General features: G+C 40.1%; 1 protein-coding gene across 2 annotated transcripts; it reads left to right on the top strand.

The window, feature by feature from the left end:
* Nucleotides 1-2,817: 2,817 nt before the first annotated feature.
* RDH16 (retinol dehydrogenase 16) lies at nt 2,818-23,472 on the top strand. 2 transcript variants are annotated; one of them, XM_043969088.1, is made up of 5 exons: nt 2,818-2,871; nt 8,529-8,843; nt 19,282-19,540; nt 21,517-21,680; nt 22,907-23,472. In XM_043969088.1, the coding sequence occupies exons 2-5, from the start codon at nt 8,531-8,533 to the stop codon at nt 23,131-23,133; spliced, it is 963 nt and encodes a 320-aa protein (XP_043825023.1). In that variant the 5' UTR covers nt 2,818-2,871; nt 8,529-8,530; the 3' UTR covers nt 23,134-23,472. The 2 variants fall into 2 exon arrangements, with proteins under 2 accessions (XP_043825023.1, XP_043825022.1); XM_043969087.1 differs by lacking the exon at nt 2,818-2,871 and having other exon boundaries at nt 8,465-8,843.
* Nucleotides 23,473-24,874: the final 1,402 nt, after the last annotated feature.

Here is a 24,874-nt window from a genome sequence, read left to right as displayed (position 1 = left end):
AGGTCGCCGGGGGAGGAAGTCCCAACTGCCAAACTCTGACAGTCCGCTTTTTTTCAGCTGCCGCCGCTAGGCTCCAGACAGGAGGCCGTGGTCACGCACCTGAAGGTCCCTACACCTACCCCAGGTGGCCAAGTGGCACCATTCTTCACCACAAAAGATCACTCTCCCTGAAACCATCTATCTGTCTGTCCTCAGGATCTCTCAGCTCATGCCTCTGCCTCTTCCACTGTAGTGGCAGCGTGGTGACCACCAGATGGCGAAGTGGATAGAGTTCTGGGCCTGAAGTCAAAAAGACCTGAGTTTGAATCCAGCATCAAACACTGTGTAATAACCCTGGGCAAATCACTTCACCTGTTTGCCTCAGTTTCCTCATCTGTAAAATGGGGGGGGTCATAATGGCACCTACCTCTCAGGGTTGTGAGAATCAAAGCGCTCAGCACAGTACCTGGGACATAAAAAAATGGGCTCTCTATAAATATTTGCTGCTGCCGGATCACTATCAATCTGCTTGATCCTGTCATCATTGCCACAGCTACAGACAAGAGCTTTTGATCCTTGTGACATTGCCACCTGGACAGTAACAAGCACAAAGAGCCAGAGAAGGCCAGATGCACATAGTTGCCATGGCATGGGGGTGGGGGTTGGGGGACAGGGCAGCTGCCTTTTTCCCTCTCAGCTCTGGAAAGTATCTCAGAATAGACCTGTCTCTCTCAAAGCTGAAAGGAAAAAGAGGGCAGTAGAAGGGCAGGTTGCTTTTTGGGGGGTATATTCACTGGATTCTGACTCCGAAGCTCAAACGTTATCAGTTCTGGATCACAGCCAGTTGGGGAACTCTTTCTTCTCACACAGTATAAGCCCCCGATACACACATGAGCAGAAGATGGCATGACCTGGATGAAGATTCAGGACAGGAGAGTGACATATTAGTTTGACAGGACAGAGTAGACTTGTGTCATTGAAACCTAGAGAGAAGAGGACCTCAACAGTGCAAAAACCTGCAGAGAGGACCAGGAGAATGAAGGCTGAAAGAAGGTTATTAAATCTGGCAATTATGAAATCATTGGTCGCTTTGCAGAGGGCAGTTTCTGTTGAGTGGTAGAGTTAAGGAGTGAAAGGAAAGGGAGTTTGGGGCTAACATTCCTGAAGAGTCACCACTCAGTTTCTTCTTGGACCACTTTCCCTCAAGACTTCTTCCTATGATCAATATCCCTTTTTTTTTTAATTTTTAATTTTTTTTTTTTTTTGGTGAGGCAATTGGGGTTAAGTGACTTGCCCAGGGTCACACAGCTAGTAAGTGTGTAAAGTGTCTGAGGCTGGATTTGAACTCAGGTCCTCCTGAATCCAGGGCCAGTTCTCTATCCACTACGCCACCTAGCTGCCCCATCCTTTTTTTTTTTAATTAAAATTTTTACCTTTTCTCATTACATGTGCTTCTCCTGAAGCACATTACATTCATACACATTAACGTTGTGTGTATGTCTTTCTGTTTCAGCTGAGTCTCTTGTAAACAACATATTGTTGAATTCTGGTTTCTAATCCATTTGGTTGTTTGCTTCTGTATTATGGGTGAGCTCACCCCATTCACATTCACAGTTATGATTACTGTGTATTTTCTTTCATCCCATTTTCTTCTGTTTTTTACTCTTTTTCTCTCTTTTTATCCTGTCTCTTCTCTCTTTCTCTCTCTTTTTCATTTTCTCTCCCACCCTCCCTTCTTTCCCCCTTCCAGAGGCCAGCAAGCAATTTGATATAGGTTATATATTACTATATAAAATCACTATTGATTAGAGAAATGCAAATTCAAACAACTTTGAGGTAGCACCTCACACCTAACAAAATGACAAATGTTGGATGGGATGAGGGAAAAATAGGTACACTAATGAATTGTTGGTGGAGTAGTGAACTGGTTCAACCTTTCTAGGGAACAATTTGGAACTAGGCTCAAAGGATTATAAAACTGTGCTTACCCTTTGACCCAATAATATCACTACAAGGTTTGTATCCCAAAGAGATGAAAGGAAAAGGAAAAGGGCCTATATGTACAAAATATTTAGAGCAGCTCTTTTTGTGGTGGCAAAGAATTGGAAATCAAGAGGATACCCATCAACTGGGGAATAACTGTACAAGTTGTGGCATATGATTGTGATAAAGTAATATTGTGCTTTGGGAAATGATAAGAGGAATGCCTTTCAGAAAAACATGGCAAGACCTGTATGAACTTATGCAAAGTGAAGTGAGAACAGCCAGGATAACATTTTGCACAGTAACAGTAATGTTGTAATGATGCTCAACTGTGAAAGACTTGGCTACTCTGATCAATATAGTGATCCAACACAATTCCAAAGGACTTATGAGGGAAAAAATGCTAACCACCTCCAGAGAGAGAACTGATGAATTCTGAGTGCAAATTGAAGTACATTTTTTTTGGTTTTTTGGCAGTATGGTTAATATAGAAATATGTTTTGCATAATTTCACATGTATAATTGATATCATATTGTTTGCTTTCTCGGTGGGAGAGGGAATGGAAATGAAGGAAAGAATGTGAAAGAAAATTTTAAAAGAAATGAACGTGAAAATAAATAATAATCTTTTAAAAGGTGGTTATTACAAGACAAAATATATAAAAATTTTCACCCCTTCAGCCTACTAAAAATGAGGAACTGCTGGAGTTATTGTCTCTCCACTGCAAAACGCACTTTCCTCACCCCCACAAAATCTGAAATCTCTTCTCCAATCTTCCAACAGCTACTCCACGCCCTGGTTCAAGGTGGAGAGATCAGGAAATTGTCCCAAGGAGGGAGGAGCCTCAGCTCTTCTGGGAGGGCCTAAGCTCAAATAACAGTAGATCCAGACCAAGACACTTAAGTCAGGTAATGTTTTCTTCTCTGCGGATAGCACCGCAATTAATTAGCCTGTGCCTTCCCATCCTTGATTCTCCCCCTCCCTCCCCTTCTCTACTTTTGTCTTCTTCCAGCCGGAGGAGGAAGGAGCCTGGGACGTGAAACAAAAAGGCCTTTCAGGCCTTTGCTGTCAGTCTTTCAGACACTATGGCTCTAGAGCAAACTGAATCTTTGGGGTTGGGTAATTGAATGTGGGGGGGGTCACGGAAAAAAAATCATTCTCCCTATGGAAAGTTGAGGAATGATGCTATGGAGAGTTTAAGGGCACTGAGTTATTGGGAAGGGGTAAATCGTAGGATCCTAGCTTTTCATTTATTTAATAATCCTTTTTATTTAAAGTTTTGAGTTTCAAATTCTATCACTCCCTCCTTGCCTCTCTCCCCTCCCCCCTCCCTGAGCTGGTAAACATGTATATTTATGTAAAACATTTCCTTATTAGTCATTTTGTATAAGAAATCTCAAATTAAAAAAATGAAAGAATGAATATGAAAAATAGCATGCTTCAGTCTGTGTTCAATCAGTATTGGTTCTTTCTGTGGAGGTGGATAGACTGCTTCATCATTAGTTCTTTGGGATTGTCTTGAATCATTGTATTGTTGAGAATAGTTAAGTCATTCACAGTTCTTCATCAAATAATATTGCTGTCTCTATGCACAAAGTTCTCTTGCTTCTGCTCACTTCACCATACATCAGTTCATACAAGTCTTTCCAGGCCTTTCTGAAATCATCTTGTTTGTCATTTCTTATAGCACAATGATATTCCATTCCACAGCTTGTTTAGCCATTCCCTAATTGATGGGCATCCCTTTGATTTCCAATTCTTAGCCACTACAAAAAGAGCTGCTATTAATACTTTTATACAAATAGGTATTTTCTCTTTTGGGGGATGTCTGTGGGATATAAACCTAGCAGTGGTATTGCTGGATCAAAAAGTATGCAGTTTTATAGCCCTTTGGGCATAGTTCCAGATTGCTCTCCAGAATGATTGGATCTGTTCACAATTCCACCAACAATGGATGGTGTCCCAGTTTTACCACGTCCCCTCCAACAACATTTTCCTTTTATGTTATATTAACCACTCTGATAGGTGTGAAGTGGTACCCCAGAGTTGTTTTAATGTGCATTTCTCTGATCAATAGTGATCTAGAGCATTTTTTCATTTGACTCTAGATAGTTTTGATTTCTTTGTCTGAAAGCTGCCTGGTCATATCTTTTGACTATTTATCAATTGGGGAATGACTTGTAGTTTTATAAATTTGACTCAGTTCTCTTTATGTTTCAAAAATGAGGGCTTTATCAGAGATTCTTGTTGCAAAAATTTGTTCCCAGTTTCCGGTTTTCCTTATAATTTTTGTTGCATTGGTTTTGTTTGTGCAAAAGCTTTTAAATTTATATAATTGAAATTATCCATTTTACATTTTGTAATGCTCTCTATACCTTCTTTGACCCTAAATTCTTTCCCTGTCCATAAATCTGACAAACTATTCCATGTTCTCTTAATTTGCTTATGGTTATCACCCCTTTTTAAAAAATAGGTATTTTATTTTATTTTTTCCAATTACGTGTAAACATAGTTTCCAACTTCATTTTTGTTATGTCTTTTTTGGGGGGGGGCAGGGCAATGAGGGTTAAGTGACTTGCTCAGGGTCACACAGCTAGTAAGTGTCAAGTGTCTGAGACTGTATCTGAACTCAGGTCCTCCTGAATCCAGGGCTGGTGCTCTATCCACTCACTGCTCCCCAACTTCTTTTGTAAAATTTTGAGTTCCAAATTTTTCTTCTACCCACCCTTTCCTCTCCCTTCCTAAAGCCAGAATCTGAGATAGGTTATACATTACAATCGTGTTAAACATATTTCCACATTAGTCATGTTGTGAGAGAAGAATCAGAACAAAAGGGAAAAAAAACACAAGAAAGAAGAAACAAACAAAACAATAACAAAAGTGAAAATAGTATGCTTCAATTTGTATTCAGACTCCATAGTTCTCTTTCTGTATGTGGAAAGCATTTTCCATCATGAGTCTTTTGGCATGGTCTTGGGTCATTGTATTGCTGAAAAGAGCTAAGTCTGGCACAATTGATCATCACACAGTGTTGTTATTGTGTACAATGGTCTCTTGGTTCTAATCACTTCACTCAGCATCAATTCATGTCTTTTCAGGTTTTTCTGAAATCTGCCTGCTCATCATTTCTTACAGCACAATAGTATTCTATTACATTCATATACCACAAGTTGTTTAGCCATTCCCCAACTGATGGGCATCCCCTCAATTTCCAATTCTTTGTCACCACAAAAAGAGCAGCTATAAATATTTTTGTACATGTGGGTCCTTTTCCCTTTTTTATGATCTCTTTGGAATATAGACCTTGTAGTGGAATAACTGAGTCAAAGGATACTAACAGTTTTATAGCTATTGGGGCATGGTTCCAAATTGTTCTTGAGAATTACTGGATCAGTTCACAACTCCACCAAAAATGCATTAGTGTTCCAATTTTCCCACATCTTCTCCAACATTTATCATTTTCCTTTTTTGTCATATTAGCCAATTGGATAGTTGTGAGGAGATACTTCAGAGTAGTTTTAATTTACATTTCTCTAATCAGTAGTAATTGAGAATATTTTTATATGGTTGTAAATAGTTTTAGTTTCTTCATCTGAAAACTACCTGTTCATATCCTTTGACCATTTCTCAATTGGGTAATGACTTGTATTCTTATAAATTGGATTCCATTCTTTGTAAATTTTAGAAATTGGGTCTTTTTGGGTAGAGTAATCTATCTAACCCTGCAGGAAAGCAGGAGGGGGAGGGGATGAGAGGGGAGGGGTGAAAGAAGAGAGGGCAGATTGGGGGAGGGGCAGTCAGAAGCAAACACTTTTGAGGGGGGATAGGGTGAAAGAATATAGAAAATAGAGTAAATATCATGGGGAGGGAATAGGATGAAGGGAAACAGCAATAGTAACTGAAAAATTTTGAAGCAGAGGCAAAAGCAGTGTAAGACGATGATGACAATTGATGGATGGATTGATGATGATTGGATGAAGATGAGGATTGATTGATGAGAAAGAGGATTGATGATGATGATAAAACATGTGGTACTTACTTTGCTAGGCTATCGTGAAGAAAATTCTGTCAGGTATAACGTACTATAAATATGTTATCTATTACTGTTGTTGCAATAATCAATATCATGGGTTTATTGTAAGGAAATCTCTCTTTACAGTACTATATAAATGTAGTTTACTATTTTTAAAATGATGAGCAGTATGCTATCAGAAAAACCTGGAAAGACCTACATGAGCTGATGCAGAATGAAATGTACTGTATACAAAACAACAGCAATATTGTAAGATGATCTTCTGTGAATGACTTGGTTATTTTCAGCAGTGCAATGATCCAAAACAACTCTGAAGGACTTATGAAAAATGCAGTCTATCTACAGAGAAAGAACAGATGGTATCTGAATATAGATTGAAGCATAATTTTTTGTTAGTTCCCTTATCTGAAGTTTTGTTTTTGTTTTCTTTAACAACCTGGCTAATGTGGAAATGTTTTTCATGATTACTCATGTATAACTTATATTGAATTGCTTGAGTTCTTGGGGGGGTGGTGTAAGGGGCTAAAATTCTAGCTAGTCTGTCTAAAATCTAATGAGTGGTCACCAATAAATTATAAGCTTTAGCAAGAGTTAGACTTTTAAGCATTTATTAAGGAGAATAAGAATTTGGTGAAGAGAAAGAGAAAGGCCTAGATTCATCTATCTATTAAAGGGAGAGAGCATTCCTAGCTCCATTCTCCACTAGAATCCACACGAAAGAGAGAGAGTCAGAGCACCAGCCTCCCCCTTCTTCCTCCCACAAGCAAACACCACTTCCTGATGCCAAAGAAAAGACGCATGGTCTTGCCCTCAGAGACCTTCTCCTCATGGTGGAGCTTTTCTACAGTAAGTCTCCAGCAGGTGGTATCATTCCAGTCATTACAGTGGGGAGGGAGGGAAGAATAGAATTTGGAATGCAAAGTTTTTTTAAAAATTGATGTCAAAATTTGTTTTTACATGTAATTTGGGAAAATAAAAATTCTAAATAAATAAATAAAAACATATATATATGTATATATACAGATAGATAGATAGATAGAAATTAAGTCTTTATCAGAAACACTGGCTATAAAAATTATTTTCCAGCTTTCTGCTTTCCTTCTAATTTTGGTTGCATCGTTTTTGTTTGTGCAAAGCCTTTTTAATTAAATGTAATCAAAATCATCCATTTTGCATTTCACATTGTTCTCTATCTCATCTTTGGTCATAAATTCTTTCCCTTTCCATAGATCTGGCTAGTAAACTATTCCTTCTTTTTCTTTTTCTTTTTTTTTTTTTAGCAAGGCAATTGGGGTTAAGTGACTTGCCCAAGGTCATACAGCTAGTAAGTGTTAAGTGTCTGAGGCCGGATTTGAACTCAGGTACTCCTGACTCCAGGGCCGGTGCTCTATCCACTGCACCACCTAGCTTCCCCTATTCCTTCTTTTTCTAATTTGCCTATAGTGTCACTCTTTATGTCTCGACCATATGCCCATTTTTACTTTACTTTGGTATACAGTGTAAGATGTTGGTCTATGCCTGGTTTCTGCCATACTATTCTTCAGTTTTCCCAGCAGTTTTTGTCAAATAGTGAGTTTTTATCCCAGAACTTGGAATCTTTGGGTTTATCAAAGAGGAAATTGCTATATTCATTTACTTCTATGTTTTGTGTGCCTAACCCATTCTACTAATCCACCTCTCTATTTCTTACCAAATAGTTTTGATGGTTGCTATTTTGTAATATAGTTTTAGATCTGGTACAGCTAGGCCTCCTTCTTTTGCATTTTTTTTTTCATTAATTCCCTTGATATTTTGACTTTTTGTTTTTCCAGATGAATTTTGTTATTATTTTTTTCTAGCTCTATGAAATTATTTTTTGGTAGTTTGATTGGTATGGCACTAAATAAGTAAATTAATTTAGGTAGAAGTATCATTTTTATTATATTAGTTTGGCCTACCCATGAGCAATTGTTGTTTTCCATTTGTTTAGTTCTGATTTTATTTGTGTGAAAAGTGTTTTGTAATTGTGTTCATATAGTTCCTGGGTTTGCCTTGGCAGGTAGACTCCCAAATATTTTATATTATCTACAGTTATTTTAAATAGAATCTCTCTTTCTATCTTTTGCTGCTAGGCTTTGTTGGTCATATAAAGAAATGCTGATGATTTATGTGGGTTTATTTTATATTCTGCAACTTTGCAGTGCTCAGGTTAAGTTATTTCATAGATATGAATTTTCAGAGAGAGGTGGTTCTAAGCCAAGTCTTTTCCAATAATGATTTTAATAATGATTTTAGTGTGTACAGAGGAAAGGATGGAGTTTCTATAAGAGCATTCTCTGGGTGGCACTTGGGAAGCTTGGCTTTGAGCAGTGGTAACAAGTCAAAGAAGAAAAAATCATGTCACAAATCGGTATGGTATTACCAACTAAGCCAACTTCCTGATGTGTAGAAACATTAGTGTCTCATGCCAAGGAACACAATCAAAGCCACTCAGATAAAAGTCAGTCTTTCACTGACCCTATTCTATCCTGTTCTGCTTTCTATCTCTTATAGACATGTGGCTCTACCTGGCCTGCCTCGTTGGCCTTTATTATCTCTTTCGCTGGTACCAGGAAAAGCAGGTGGTGAGTAACCTTGGAGACAAATATGTCTTCATCACTGGCTGTGACTCTGGATTTGGGAACCTGCTGGCCAAGCAGCTGGACCTTCGAGGCCTGAGGGTGCTAGCAGCCTGTCTGACAGAGAAAGGGGCCGAGCAACTGAGGCATGGAACTTCAGACAGGGTAAAGACAGTGATCCTGGATGTAACCAAGACCGAGAGCATCAACACAGCTGCCCAGTGGGTGAAGGAGCACGTGGGAAATAAAGGTATAATCCAGATTTCTTCATTTGATTTGTTTCTAGAGAGAAATTCAGTTTGACCTTTGTAAAGCACCTATTATGAGCAAAGTACTGTCATAGGTAAAATAAGACCTTTTTTTTTCTTTAAATAAGCTTTTACAGTCTCATATGGAGATGATGTATACTCAAAATATTTATAAGACAAAGGACGGGGAGATAAATTGAAAGGAGAGAATCCAAATCTCTCTGGGAAATTATTAAGAGGTTGCAATCATTTTTAGCTAGGGGAGTCAAGTAAGTCTTCACTGAGGAGGAGAAATTTCCACAGGCACATATGGGGAAGGAGGGAGCTCATTTCAGGTATGGATGGGGGAAGCAATGGTATGAATTGAGCAAATGAATGGAAATAGTAGCATCAGAATGGAGACTCTCGGTAGTCAAGGTGAGCTAGAAGGTTGAGCACCCAAGGTAGAAGTGTAGGGGACAGGACTGTGTAGAAGCTTGATCAGCAGTTTATATTTATTTTATAAGCAGTGGGGAGCCACTAAAGATTTTTAAACAGAGGAGTAACACAATTAGATTGTTGTTTTGGGGAGGGAAAGATTGAAGGGAGACTTTTTGTTTGTTTGTTTTGTTTTGCGGGGCAATGGGGGTTAAGTGACTTGCCCAGGGTCACACAGCTAGTAAGTGTCAAGTGTCTGAGGCCAGATTTGAACTCAGGTACTCCTGAATCCAGGGCCAGTGCTTTATCCACTGCGCCATCTAGCTGCCCCTGACTTTTTTTTTTTAATGGGGCAACAAAGGTTAAGTGACTTGGCCAGAGTCACACAGCTAGTAAGTGTCAAGTGTCTGAGACTGGATTTGAACTCAGGTCCTCCTGAATCAAGGGCCGGTGCTTTATCCACTGTGCCACCTAGCTGCCTTAAGGGCCTATTTCTTTTTTGAACCTCACCCCTAGAAGTTTGCATTTATACTGATGGTTTGTCCTCTTTGATACTACAGTCCTGCAGAAAATTGTTCTTTTGTAACAAGCACACCCTTAAGGAGCTTACAACCTAATGGGAGGGACAACAAAGATGTACAGATATGTAAAGCAAACAAATATGTACAAACTTCCCTCAAGGATTGCTTCCTGGTTGGATCTTAAATAGTTTCTTTCCCCAATCCTCCCCCTGCTCCATGCAAACTATCATTTCTTTGTCAAATATTGAATAAATGAAATGACCTTCTGTACCCTAGCCTCTCCACTTTCAGCCAAACTCAGAATGAGGTAAGGCAAGGGGGAGGGGATCATTAACACAACTACTGTCTCCTAATAGTATTCCTTTAAATGCCTCTCAACAACAGTGAAGTCCATCAGTATAGGGCTCTGTGGTTTCCAATGGACTTTCAGGTGCATGATCTCATGCATAAGGTCCTATTCTGTGGTTGACAAGGCCTCACCACCCTTGGGTACTACAAGTGTGATTTTTCCTGTTTAATAGATGGAGAAACTGAGACCCAGAGTAGTTTGATGACCTTCCCAAAGTCACATGGGTGCTAGGAAGTAGAACCCAGGTCTTTCTGACTCCAATAAAGACCTTTCCATTCCACCAAGATTACTTTTGCTATGTGTCCAGAGCTGTGTTAGGTAAGGTGGGTGACAGAGTCTGTATGACATGATCATATCTCAGAGCTGTTGGGGATAGGAAAGAGCCCAAATGAAGGTTTGGCAATGGAAATGGGCAATGGCATGTCTCAGAAATGGTGAGGAAACTGGGTTGACCAGAGTGGAGAGTGTTTGAGGGAGTAAGTAGTAGAAGCTAAGGCTGAGTAAGTAGAGTGTCACGTGCCAGGCCTTTAAGAAGAGTTTGGTCAGAAGTAGGGAAACACATTCCTATAGAGAGAGACAGGACATGACTAACTTTACAATAGCTCTACTCTTTCAGAGTAGACCAGCCCCACCCTCAGCCTCACTCATTCCTTTTCCCTCAGTCCCTTGTATCTCTTGTCTCTGTTCTCTGTCCTCTGCTTGCACCTAAAGGCAGAACTGTCTTCTCTTTCTTTTCTATATCTCTAGAGTCCTCAGGACAGAGTTTTGTACACAGGACCCAGCAGGCCCTGGTGCTAACTTCTTGTTGTTTGTCGTTTGATCTTGAAGAGGACATCATTAGTGACATCATGACTTGCAGTGAATTAAAGCGAGGGAGGGCTATGCAAGGTCACCAACCAGCTTCACTCTCTCCTCCAGAGCCATCTGGGTCCAGTGACAAGATATAGATCAGGACAAATGGAGATGGCCCTGGATGCAGTTTGCCTGAGGCAATGCCCATTCAGTGATTAAGGCTAGGTCAAAAATGAAGCAAAGAATGGCCTCCTTTACCTAGTCAAATAAATAAATGAATGAATGGAGGGAGGGAGAGAAGGAAAGAAGAAAGGGAGGGAGGGAGAGAAGGAAGAAGGAAGGAAGGAAGGATGGATGGATGGATGGATGGATTGGATCCCCTGTGGGGCAGCTCTTACTCACAGAATATTGGTTGTTGTTTGTCCTTCATTCTCAAAAAGGGCAATGACATTGGGAGGTGTTATCTTGGCTTGCAGTGAATTACCGAAAAGGTTAAAGGCTAAACTAGATAGGAAGATTGAACACAGACTGAAGCATGCTATTTTTCACTTTCTTTTATTTTTTTTAAAATTTGCATTTAATTATACAAAATTACTATTATGGTAATGTTTTGCATAATTGCACATGTATAAACTGATGTAAGAGGCAAAAAGGGGTTAATAGAAAAACCTAAGGTCCAAGCTCTAATTCAGATATGAGCTCTAAAAAGGATTCAGACCCCAGTTAATGGAGAACTTACAAGTCAGGTTGCTAGGTTCTCTTACCCACAGTAAACAGTACCTATAACGGATCAGAGGGAGAGAGGCCATGAAGACCTGAAACTATAACAGTGATAAAATGACAGGCTATAGAAACTTAGACTAGAAATAAAAGAAAAAGGAAGATATTTTGAAACTAGTCATGGGAACCAGAAAGAGACATGCCCAGATTCACCTTATGATATGTAAACCCCCAAAACACACCTCCATGGAAAAAGGTACCGGCCTCAGGGGTTGGTTAGGACCCCAGGAACTCTAAATTAGCACAAGCCCTCCCCTGTACCTCCCTAAAATGGAGATTATTATAATGAGACTGATAATCAATTTATCCATACTATAAATATAACTGTCTTTATTCAAGAGATACCTTTCCACTATTCTGGTTCTCTCCCTGTGGTCACCCACAGTATTGCAATAAAACTTGGGAAACTGAGTCACTGAGTCTTATAATTCTTTTGGGACGACACGATCAATTTGACCCCAAATTCCATCCCACATCATAAACTATATCTGATTGCTTACTGTGGGTGGGGTAGGGAGGGAAAGGATAGAATTTGGAACTAAAAAACGAAAAAAAGGGAAGAAGGGAAAACCAAGTGGTGGAAGAGGGTATATGCTCCAGACTTCATGGAGTATCATTCTGTCTTTGAGAGGAAGTCACCTTTCCCAGGTCTGAGGAGGTGGCCTTGCAAAGGCCTGAGTTTGCTAAAGGAGGGAGGAAAGTTAGGTATTAGGGGCTAAGGTATCCTCTTCTTTAGAAATCTTCATTTGAGAGGTCAATTGCATGGCTGATGAGACCTCTGGAAGGACTTTCCAATTCTTAGGGAATGAAGGGACCAGGAGGAATTCAAGAGTGAGCGGGACATTTTCCCTGGACATTTAGAGCCAGAAAGGACCCTAGAGATCATTTAGCAGGGGTTCTTAGCCTGGACTGTGTGCTCTTATTTATCTTACACATATAAAAACATCATTCTGAAAAGGGGTCAGTACAGGTTTCAAAATCAAGAACCTCTGACAGTCCAACCCTTTTATTTATTTGTTTTGTTTTGTTTTTTTGTTTTTTTAGTGAGGCAATTGGGGTTAAGTGACTTGCCCAGGGTCACACAGCTAGTAAGTGTTAAGTGTCTGAGGTCGGATTTGAACTCAGGTACTCCTGACTCCAGGGCCGGTGCTCTATCCACTGCGCCATCTAGCTGCCCCTAACCCTTTTGTTTATAGATGAAAAAACTTATGTCTAAAGAACTCCCCAAGGTTACTGTTATTGGGGAGATTGATGGTGTGGGGGAGGGTGGTGTCCTTAGGTATTCCTCTTTAAAGAATTATGCCCTCTTGTACACAAATCCATTTAGAATAAAATAATCTTTTATTTAGGTGATAGAGAAAGGAGACCAAGAGAGAAGCCAAGGACTCAAAGGAAGATGGTTCAGACATGATTCTCTGAGATACCTATCTCCTCGAACAGCAGAAAGGCAAAAGCTTTTATAGATGGTAGATGGGGTGATCACCTGAACCCTTATTGGGGGTGGGTTGGGAGAAGTTGGCTGAGGGGCAGGTGTTCTGATTTCTGGAGTTATCTCTGTCCCCTTGGTGCCACTCAGGCAGCAGCCACACCTAATGGGCTTATCTCCCTTACTTCTCAAGGTATATCTGCCCTTTAGCTTCTCAAGGATAGTTACCACAGACCTGTGTCCTTTAGTTTAGCTAGCCATTTTGTATCCCAACCCCCATAACAGTTACCTAATAAATTGTAGAGCCAGGATTTCACAGGAACATCAATCAGTCAATCAACAAGCATTCATTAAGTGCATATTATGTATGGGTACTTGAGGCTATATATACAGATGAAACAATCCCTACTTTCAAGGAATTTAAATTCCCTTTTTTTAATTAATTTTTTTTTAATCAGCAAAAATTTACTCTCTCCCTCCCATCCTACTCTACCTCCTAATTGAAAATGAAAGAAAACACACACACACATAAATCCATCTCATTCTATACTCTGAGTCCTTCCTCTCTTTATCAGGAGATAGTATGTTTCATCATTAGCCCTCTGGAATCATGCTTGGTCATTAAGCTGATCTGAGTTCCTATGTCTTTCAAAGCCGTTTGTCATTATAATATTGTTGTCACTTACAAACTTGTTCTCCTGGTTCTGTTGACTTTACAATGCATGAATTCACAAAAGTCTTTTGAAGTGTGTCTGAAAATGTTCCCTTCATCATTTCTTACAAAACAATATTCTATCACATATATCCATAACTTGTTATTCCTTCCCCAGTTGGTGGGTGTCCCTTCATTCAGTTCTTTTCTGTCTTAGAAACAGAGATGCTAAAAAATATTTTAAAAAATTCTTTAGAATTTGTTTTGCTTAAGACTAATCTGTCCTTTCATCTACCTTCCCTCTAATTCCCCCCTTTCTTCTTCTCCCATTTCCCTCTTATTTCCCTGTTGAGTGAAGTGTATTTCTATACCCAACTTTATGAATGTGTGTATTCTTCCCTTCTTTGACCATTTCAAATATGGAGATTCAAGTACATTTGTCCTTGTTTGTATAGACTTCTGCTTTTGTACCCTGATTGTGTGGATTCGAGTGGAGAGAGACAAGGCAAAGATGCCATTGCAATATTATGGGTGAGATGAGGGCTTGGGCTAAGATGATGACTATAAGTAGAGGGAGAGAAGGAGGTGAGAAATGTTGAGGAGACAGAAATGGCAAGATTTGGTAACTAGTTGTTGGTGTGGAATGAAGGGAGAATGAAGAGTCCAAGATAATGAGGAAGTTCCAGGAACTGGAACATTAAAAGTGCCTTTGCCAGAAATGGGGGGGGGTGGGGTGGGAAGTAGGGGGCAGCTAGGTGGTGCAGTAGATAAAGCACTGGCCCTGGATTCAGGAGGACCTGAATTCAAATCCATCCTCAGACACTTGACACTTACTAGCTGTGTGACCCTGGGCAAGTCACTTAACCCTCATTGCCCTGCAAAAAAAAAAAAAAAGAAGAAGAAAGAAAGAAAGAAAAATTAAGAAATAGGGGAAAGTTCAAAAGAAGGGCCGATTTAGGAGAAAAGATAATGAGTTCTATTTTTGGACATAATGAATTTTAGATGTCTCTGGGACATCCAATTTGTCAAATATCAATACTATACTCTGATTTTAAGGCACAAGGTCACCAGAAACAATTTTTTATTAATTTGTCATTATTCTATATTTAAGCATTGTCTGTGTGCATGAGACAAAGAGATAAAGAAAGACAGTCTCCCCTCATTTCCTTGGACATGTCTCTAACACAAGATATTTTGAAATAACATTTATAGGTATCTTGAACAAGGACAATTTCATGATAAGATAAGTAAGATAAAATGATAAGAAAAAATTGTTATATAGTTTAATATCCTACTTCAGCTAATAGTCATTTAACTTTTAAAGAATACTTTTGACCCTATCGTTAATTATTAGGAGTCATAGAGGGAGTCTCAGCAAACCAAAGACTTAAGAGTGGTTCTGTTATGTTTTAATGATCTTAAAAAGAATCCAAAGAGAGGCAAAGAGGAGTACATGGCTAGGGGCAGAGCACTGTTGGGTGAGGGGAAACAGAAAGGACATTTAGAGAAAAACATTTCATAAAATGGGACAGATAAGTGGAAGTCAAGAAGGGAGGGTTAGGGTAACCTCAATTCATCTGAACTAGTCAAAGAAGGGAAGGATACACACACAGACATACACAGAGTTGGATACAGAAATATATTTTATTCTATAGGGAAATAAGAAGGAAAAGGGAGAAGGGAAGGAGACTAGATTAAGAGAGGGATTAGTCTTAAGCAAAACAAACTAAGAATTTACAAAAATATTTATAGCAGCTCTTTTTGAGGCAGCAAAGAATTGCAATCTGAAAGATACTCACCAAATGGGGAAGGACTGAACAAGTTAGGGCATATGAATGTGATGGAATACTATTGTGCTATAAGAAAGGATGAAATTTGATTACATACTGATAAAGTTGCCTTCCTTTAAGTGAGTCTGGAAAAGAGTTTAGACTGGAGAAATATTTATTTCTTAATACTTTCATTTGAGTTTTTTAAAAGGAGAGAAAGAGGAGTAGATGAGGGAGAAAAGAGAGGAGAGAGAGAGAAGGAAAAGAGGATAGGAGAGCCCAAGTCAGAGCCCTGGGATACAATCACAATCAGGGAGAGTGATATGGATGATGAAACAACAAAGGAGACAGAAAAACTAGAAGAAAACAGTGTTCCTTAAACCCTAGGAGGAGAGACTCTATAGTAAGGAGGAAGAGTCAGTGGTGTTACATCAATAGTGTCCAACAAGGCAGAGAAACCAAGCCAAATGAGGGCTGAGAAAAGACCATCAAATTTGGCAGTTAGAGATTGCTGGTAACTTTGGAGAGAGAAATTTGCTTTGAGTGATAAGGTATGAATCTAAATCATGAAGGGTTGAGTAGTGATTGAGTGGGGAGGAAGTAGTATCAATAGACATCCTTTCCTAGGAGTTTGAATGAGAAAAGGAGAACTACAAGGTTATAGACTGAGGCAGGGTCTAGTCAAGGGATGTGTGTGTGTATGTGTGTGCGCGTGCGCATGCACGCGCACGCGCGCACATATGTGTGTTTTAAAGGATAGAGAAGACTTGCACATGTTTGAAAGTAGTCTGGATGGCAAAAAAATGGAAATCGAGGGAATGCCATCAATTGGGGAATGGCTGAACAAGTTGTGGTATACGAATGTAATGGAATACTATTGTGCAGTAAGAAATGATGAGCAGGCAGATTTCAGAAAAACTTGGAAAGACTTAAGTGGACTCATGCTGAGTGACATGAGCAGAACCAGGAAAACTTTGTACACAATAACAGCAACATTGTGTGATGATCAACTCTGATAGACTTTGCTCTTCTCAGCAGTGAAAAGATACAAGACAATTCCAAAGAATTCTTGATGGAAAATATTCTCCACATCCAGAAAAAAGAACTGTGGATTCTGAATACAGATTGAATCATACTGTTTCTATTTTTTGGTGGTTGCTTCTTTCTTTTCTGAGTTTTTCCCCTTGTGTTTTGATTCTTTTTTACAACATGACTAATGCAGAAATATGTTTAATGTGATTGTACATATATAACCTATATTGGATTGCTTTTGGTCTTGGGGCGGGTGGAAGGAAGGAAGGGAGAAAAATTTGAAACTAAAAATCTTATGAAAACAAATGTTGGGGGACAGCTAGATGGTGCAGTGGTTAAAGCCCCAGCCCTGGATTCAGGAGTACCTGAGTTCAAATCCAACCTCAGACATTTGACACTTACCAGCTATGTGACCCTGGGCAAGTCACTTAACCCCCATTGCCTGCAAACAACAACAACAACAACAACAAAACCAATGTTGAAAACTATCTTTACATGTAACTGGAAAGTAATAAAATAATTTTATAATAATAAAAATTTTTTTTAAAAAAAGTCTGGAGAGGTTGAAAATTAGAGAGAGAAGTCCTACAGATGAGGAAAAAGAGACCTAGTGATGTTAAATCATTTACCCAAGGTCAGAGACACCTAGTGTCAGAGATGAGATTGGAGTCCAAGTCATCTACCTCCTGAGTCAGCAATCTCTGTACTCTGTCGTATATCATACTAAGAAGGGCCTGTCTGTGTGGGATAGAAGAGAGGACTCCACTTAACATATTTTTGTTAATTAAATAATTATGTATTTGTTCTACAAAAGTTTTTTTTGTTTTTGTTTTTGTTTTTTTTTTGCAGGGCAATGAGGGTTAAGTGACTTGCCCAGGGTCACACAGCTAGTAAGTGTCAAGTGTCTGAGGCGGGATTTGAACTCAGCTACTCCTGAATCCAAGGCCAGTGGTTTATCCACTGCACCACCTAGCTGCCCCCTACAAAAGTTTTTTTGAAACCTTTTTTATACCAGTCATTTCTCAATATAGCACCCCCCATTACAGAACCCTCCCTTATTTTTTAAATTTAATTTAATTTTTAATTTATGGAATAAAACAAGCATTTTTATATCATAGTACAATTAAAAAAAGATGATTGCACATGAAACTGCAAATCTACTATGCACATCTTGCTATTCCTCTCAAATATATAACAAAATTATCATGTAAATTTATTTTTTCCTTTTTTTTCCTCTGCCCCACTCCTCGCCCCTGCCATGGCTACCATTAGACACAAATAGGCATATATGTAAAATTGTTCTATAGATACTTCTATTTATTGGTTCTTTCTCTGGATGCAGATAGTGTCTTCCTTCATATGTCCTTTAGAGTTAATTTGGATATTTATAATAGTCAAAATAACTTACTCATTCAAAGTTTTTCTTAAAACAATATTGCTGTTACTATATACAATGTTTCCTTGGTTCTGCTCATTTCATTCTTCATTATTTCTTGCAAGTCTTTCCATGTTTTTCTTTTTTAAAGTCATAAAAGTATTTTATTATTTTCTAGTTGCATGTAGAGATAGTTTTCAACATTCATTTTTATAAGATTTTTAGCTCCAAATTTTTCTCCCTCCCTCCTTTCCCTCCCCCCTCTGCAAGACAACAAGCAATCTGATATAGGTTATATACGTACAATCGCATTAAACATATTTCTGCATTAGTCATGTTGTAAAAGAAGAAACAGGGAAAAAGAGAAAAACCTCAAAAGAGAAAAAACAAAAACAAAAAAAGTAGAAACAGTATGGTTCAATCTGCATCTAGATTCCACAGTTCTTTTTTCTGGATGTGGAGAGCAGTTTCCACCATGAGTCCTTTGGAATTATCTTGGGCCATTGTATTGCTAAGAAGAGTTAAGTCTATCACAGTTGATCATCACACAATGTTGTTGAGACTGTGTACAGTATTCTCCTGGTTCTGCTCATTTCACTTAGCATCAGTTCATATAAGTCCTTCCAGGTTTCTTTAAAATCCACCTGCTCATCGTTTCTTATAGCACAATAGTATTCCATTACGTTCATATAATACAACTTGTTTAGCCATTCCCCAATTGATGGGCATCCCCTCAATTTCCAATTCTTTGCTACCACAAAGAGAGCTGCTATAAATAACCCAAACACATTCCATTTGTTTCTCTGGTCACTCATGCTGTCCTTATCTGCTTCTCTGACAAATGAAATCTGACCATCAATCAGGACCTCAATGGACTCATCTCCTCAATGAAGTCTCCCCTAGTTAATTCCTCCCCCTCATGATATTATCCTTGCTTCTGAATTTCCATAGTATTTCTGAGTAGATCCCATTCCATACTACCACACATGCTTCAGAACTATTTTCTGTGGAAGCACGCTTAAGGAGAGGCAATTAACCAGTGATGTGATCATGGACAAGTCTTTATCCTTCTCTGGGTCTCAATTTCCTTATCTGCAAAATGAGAAGGTTACATATTGTGATCTCCAGGCTCATGATTTCCAGCCTTGTCTTTCCCATCTTGAATGTAACCTCCTAGAAGGTAAGAAGGGCCTCCCCGCTAAGAACCTGGAAAAAATGCCAATGAGAAGTACCCAATAAATGTGAACTGAACTGAATTTGAATCCAGACTGTGATCAGACTTGCTAAACCATCAGTAGAGCCCTACTCAGTTTGCCACTCTCCCCAGGGCTCTGGGGCCTCGTGAATAATGCCGGCACCGCCATGCCCTCTTCCCCCACTGAATGGCTGAACAAAGAAGACTTCTTGAAAGTGCTCAATGTGAACCTCCTTGGAGTGATTGAGGTGACTCTGAGTCTGCTACCATTGGTGAGGAAGGCCCGTGGCAGGATTATCAATGTCTCCAGTGTCTTGGGCCGGCTGTGTCTGACTGGTGGTGGCTATTGCATTTCTAAATATGGTATAGAAGCTTTCTCCGACAGTCTCAGGTAAGAGGATCAACCTCAGGCCCCCTCGCCCTCTTGTAACATTTATGAAGAATATCACCACCCCCCAGGCCAGTGTTGACTGAGCCAGAGGGCCTGGTGAGGCTATAGTTACCACTTTTTTATCCCTTCCTCCTTTGCGGTTCTACCCCAAGCCCTTCTGGCATCTCTTTCATCTTACTGCTACTTTTTCCTGCCTGTCTCCATAGAAGTAATAATTATTATTAATAATAATAAAATGTTAATAATAAAATAATAATAATAAAATGTTAATAATCATATTCATATACCTCTTTGAGATTTTCAAAGTACTTTTCTCCTAACAGCCCTGTAAGGTAGGCATTACAAGTATTGTCCCCGTTTTATAGATGATGCAACTGAGTCTCTCAGAGGTTTTAACTTGGCCAGACTCACATACTCCTTATAATACCTCTAAGGACTGTGGTGAGGAACCTAGAAAGATCATATATTCAAAAAAGGTTTAGAGTACACATGTGCTATACAGTGAAGATGAGGGCATTGCTATGGTTACATTCCCCTTTCAGAATAATTTTCAAATTATCTCTCCTGGATCTATTTTCCAGGTCAGCTATTTTTCCAAGGAGATATTTCACATTGCCTTCTATTTTTTCATTCATTTGGATTTGCTTTATTGTGTCTTGGTTTCTCATAAAATCATTAGCTTCCATTTGTTCAGTCCTAATTCTTAAGCAATTATTTTCTTCAGAGAGCTTTTCCATTTGTTTTTTCAAGCTGTTGACTTTTTTTTCATGACTTTCCTGCATCACTCTCATTTTTCCCTCTACCTCTCTTACTTTATCTTCAAAGTCCTTTTTTAGCGCTTCTATGACCTGAAACCAGTTCCTATTTTTCTGGGAAGCTTTGGATATAGGAGCTTTGACTTTGTTATCTTCATCTGAGGGTGTATTTGGATCTTTCTTGTCACCAAAGAAACTTTCTATGGTCTGCATTTTTTTTTTGTCTGTTCTTATTGCTAGCCTATGTCTTGAATTTTAACTCCCTTTTAATTCCTTCTTAAAGTGGAGCACTGCTTCCAGGACACACTATTTCAACCTTCTGGGGGTCCCAGGTAGTATGATTTAAGGAGAGATAGGTTCTCCACTCGCCTGTCCTGTGCTCTGGTCTATAAATAGTCCCGGGCTTGTTTGCACTTTAACCCAGAAATAAAATTCTGTTTTACTGTGGTTGCAAGCTCCGGGCAAGCCTGTGTCCCTCCCCTACTTGGGCCACTGCTACTTGAGACTGTTTCCTGGTTCCCAGCACAGGAAAGACAACCGAGTTCCACCTCAGTACCAGCAGAACCCCATGTAATCTCCCTGCCCCCACCCCCAGCAGCCAACTGTTTGACTCTCTCACTAGACCGTGAGCTGAATTCCAGAAGCAGCCACTGCTGCAGCCAATTCAGAGGCTCCAAGGTCTCTTTCTCTGGTGAGGCTTGCCTGGGCCTGGATCTATGTTTGCACAGCAGCAGTGCTGGGCTCCACTCCAATCCTGGTACAGCAGACCTTTCCTGCTGACCTTCTAAGCCAGAAAATGATATCACCCCATCCTTTTGTGGGTTCTGCTGCTCCAGGAATTGTTTTATGGCATTATCTGGAGGTTTTTGGCATGATTGTGTCTACATTCCCCTTTCTTTTTTTTTTGGTTTTTTTCTTTTTGGTGGGGCAATGGAGGTTAAGTGACTTGCCGAGGGTCACACAGCTAGTAAGTGTTAAGTGAGTAAGTGTTAAGTGAGTAAGTGTTAAGTGTCTGAGGCTGGATTTGAACTCAGGTACTCCTGAATCCAGGGCCAGTGCTTTATCCACTGCACCACCTAGCTGCCCCCCTACATTCCCCTTTCAATTCTGCTCCATCCCATCCCTTCCCATTCTATCCCAAGGCTTTCTTTTGATTGTCCAACTCTCAGCGTCTTCTTCCAGGCCCTTTCAAATCATGCTTCACTTCTGTCTTCACCACAGGCGGGAACTCTTCCACTTTGGAGTCAAGGTTGCCATTATTGAGCCTGGTTTCTTTAAGACTGACATCATCAGAAAGGAGCATTTTTTCCAGAGCTACCAAGAGTTGTGGAATCGACTGGACCCTGAAGTCAAGCAATGCTATGGTCAAAAGTTCTTTGATAACTGTGAGTTATCCCCTGCCTTACTTACACTCCTGGTCTAGATGGAGGAGAGGGAGAAAGAAAGAGAAAGAGTGCTCTGATCTGAAACAGAGATTACCCTTCTCCCTGCCAGCAAGACCCTGTATTCAGGGTCTAAAGGAACTGGGCCAGATGAAGCCAGAAGAAATAAGACTGGGGAACCTAAATTAGGAGTAATCAGAGGCATCTTAGATACCATGGAATCCAACCCCATCAATTCTGGAAAATTGAGGCCCTAAGAGATTAGGTGATTTACCCAAGGTAATACCACTAGTTATAGACAGAGTCAGATCAGAATATAGGACTCCTAACCTCTCTCATATACCACACTGAACTGCCTCAATAAGTCAACAAGCATTTATTCAACACATACTGTGTGCCAACTACTGTGGTAAGGGGAACAGAGAAGGGAATAAATATATAGACCTATTAAGCTATGGACCTGTACTAAGAGGATTTTTGTTTTTAAAAACAAATGTTTACTCCTCACAACAGCCCTGCCAGGTAATAGTTAATGTGTCTGTTTGTGTATAAAATTTACCATGTGCCAGGCACTTTATCATTATTATCTCATTTGATCGTCACAACAACCCTGGGAGGTAATGCTACTATGATCTTCATTTCACAGTTGAGGAGACTGAGGCAAACAGAAATTAAGTAACTAGCCCAGAGTTGCTCAGCTAGTAAGTGTCTGAGATCAGATTTGAACTCAGAACATCTTGACTATTGGCCTGTGGCTTTATCCACTCTGCTACCAGTTGCCTCCAGTGCAGCCAAGGATTAAAATTTCTTGAGGGCAAGGACTGTCTTTTACTGTTCTTTGTATCCCCAGTGCTTAGTGCAGTGTGAGGTACACATTAAGTGCTTAATAAATGTTTACTGACTGACTGACAAAGAGAGACAAAAACCAAAACCAAACCTTCAGCTCCAGAGCTGCTTTCCCATTCTCTTGATAGCACATGAAGAGAGTTGGATGTGAGATGCTTAGAATGTGTCTTGTAGGTAAATGGTCTGGGTTGTGGGAGGGGATGGCAAGTTATGAACTTGGATGTGGCCTCTGCCAATCCAAATAACTACTAGGACTTTGCTACCTTATTCCAAAGGTCATGATAAAGCAGAGGTGGGGGTGGGGCGGGGGGGGGGGGGTCTGGGTGCAGGGTGGTACCATCCATGCAGAGTTAACCTTCCCCCTTTCATTCCTCTACTTACAGTTATCCAGTCTAATGAACGTATACAGCATTGCTGTAAGACAGACCTCTCCTTGGTTACCAACTGCATGGAGCATGCCTTGACCTCTTGTCATCCACGTACCCGATACTCAGCTGGCTGGGATGCCAAGCTGCTTTTTATTCCCATGTCCTATTTGCCCACTAGATTAGCAGATACTGTTTTTTGGTGGTGTTTCCCCAAGCCTGTCATGGAGAGAGGGAAGGAGTAGCAATCATAAGGCAAGAGGAAAAGCAGTTTATCTAAGTAAGGAATTTGGAGTGCAGTGGAGATAAAATGTCTTTTCTTTTCTTTTCTTTTTTTAATTTCTTTTTCTTTTCAGTGGAGCAATGAGGGTTAAGTGATTTGCCCAGGATCACACAGCTAGTTAAATGTCAAGTATCTGAGACTGGATTTGAACTCAGGTCCTCCTGAATGCAGGGTCAGTGCTTTATCCACTTCACCACCTAGCTGCCCTGAGATAGAGGACATAAAACAGAGAAGGTGTCCTGGGAGAATAAAATTCAATAAACATTTATTGGGTGCCTATTATATACAGCTGACTCACAAACCTCTGTGACTACCTCCGATCTCTTATTTAGCCCATTGCTCAGGGGCCCCTGTTAGCCTTGAACTCAGACTGGATTTATTCATGGGAGTTAAGCCACCTCCACCACCAGCACCAAGAAAAAAATGGTGATTCCATTTTCACCCCAGGGCCTTCCCCAGCACTCAAAAGCTCATTCATATTCAGTCCAACCACCTTCAGGACTTCTGAGCCTTCCTAAGTGCTGGCAAAGAGCACTAGCACCCAACCAGATCCAGGCTTCAAAGACAAACCTTGAACGCTCTAATCATCTGCCTCCCTTAATGGATCTCTCTCCAACTACAACACTCTGTCTGAACTCATTCTCAGTGGTTCACATAACTCCAGTCCAGTGATTCTAAATCATCTCCAACTGCCCACTTTCTTATTCCCACTCCTCCTCTATTTTGTTTCCCCCTCTCCTCCCACACATCCACACAACATCCAACTCCCACAGTCTCCTAAAAAGGCTATTTTAAACATCTTTTCTTCTCACCACCCCGCAACATAACAATTCCTTTTGTTGTGGGAAAAATAGGGTAGGGGGTTTGGGATGGGGTAGCAGTTTGGGGTCCTTAGGAATTCCTCTTTAAAGAATTACACCCTCTTGCACACAAAACCAATAGAATAAGATACTAGTTTATTTAGGGGCTGGGGAAGGGAAACCAAGAGAGAAATCCTTGGACTTCTTCTCATGGGGAGAAAGGCATGGCACAGAGCGTGGCTCCGAGATACCAATCTCCTTGAGCAGGAAATAGGCAGATATTTTTATAGAGCACTGATGGAAGTGATTGTCTGACTGTGGAAAGTTCCCTTATTGAGGGAGGACCATCCCCCACTGGTGGTGGCTGAAGGAATTGAGTGAGGGGTGGCTACCGATCTCTCAAGCCATCTCTCTGCTCCTCAGCCACACCTAATCTTATCTCCCCAGGGGTGGGGGAGACTGGAATGAAGGGTGGGGGTCTGTGATCCATTCCATTTATCTCTTTAAGTGTGTCTGTCCTTTAGATTAGTTTCTCAAGGAGAAGGTTCTTTGATGTACCCCAGAGAACTTCTGGGGTGCTCTGGGCCCATAACACAACCCACTCATCTGAGGATTTTGCTTCATACTTCAACAACAACAAAAAGAAAAATGAAACTGAACCATCACCAAGATCTCTCCTTTTCCCCCTTCTCCCCCATCCAACTTCCCTGTGACATTCTTGGTCATCTTTAATCTAGTTAGGCTCTGATAAAGATATAGCCCTTCTTAACAAAGTCAACTTGTTTTGCATGTGCCCTTAATCAAATTTTTTTTTCTGTCTTCTATGAGAACAAAGGACAAACAACAATGAACATCCTGTAAGTAACAGCTGTCCCACGGGGGACCCAACTGGCCTGCTTCATC

This window comes from Dromiciops gliroides, chromosome 5, assembly GCF_019393635.1.
Source record: "Dromiciops gliroides isolate mDroGli1 chromosome 5, mDroGli1.pri, whole genome shotgun sequence".
NCBI lineage: Eukaryota > Metazoa > Chordata > Mammalia > Microbiotheria > Microbiotheriidae > Dromiciops > Dromiciops gliroides.
This window is presented reverse-complemented; position numbering and strand designations above follow the sequence as displayed.

Excerpts from the sequence above, each read along its gene's own strand:
- RDH16 (XM_043969088.1), top strand. The coding sequence starts at position 8,531 with ATGTGGCTCTACCTGGCCTGCCTCGTTGGCCTTTATTATCTCTTTCGC. Across the intron at positions 19,541-21,516 it reads GCTTTCTCCGACAGTCTCAG|GCGGGAACTCTTCCACTTTG; the intron begins GTAAGAGGATCA and ends TCTTCACCACAG. Across the intron at positions 21,681-22,906 it reads TCAAAAGTTCTTTGATAACT|TTATCCAGTCTAATGAACGT; the intron begins GTGAGTTATCCC and ends CTCTACTTACAG.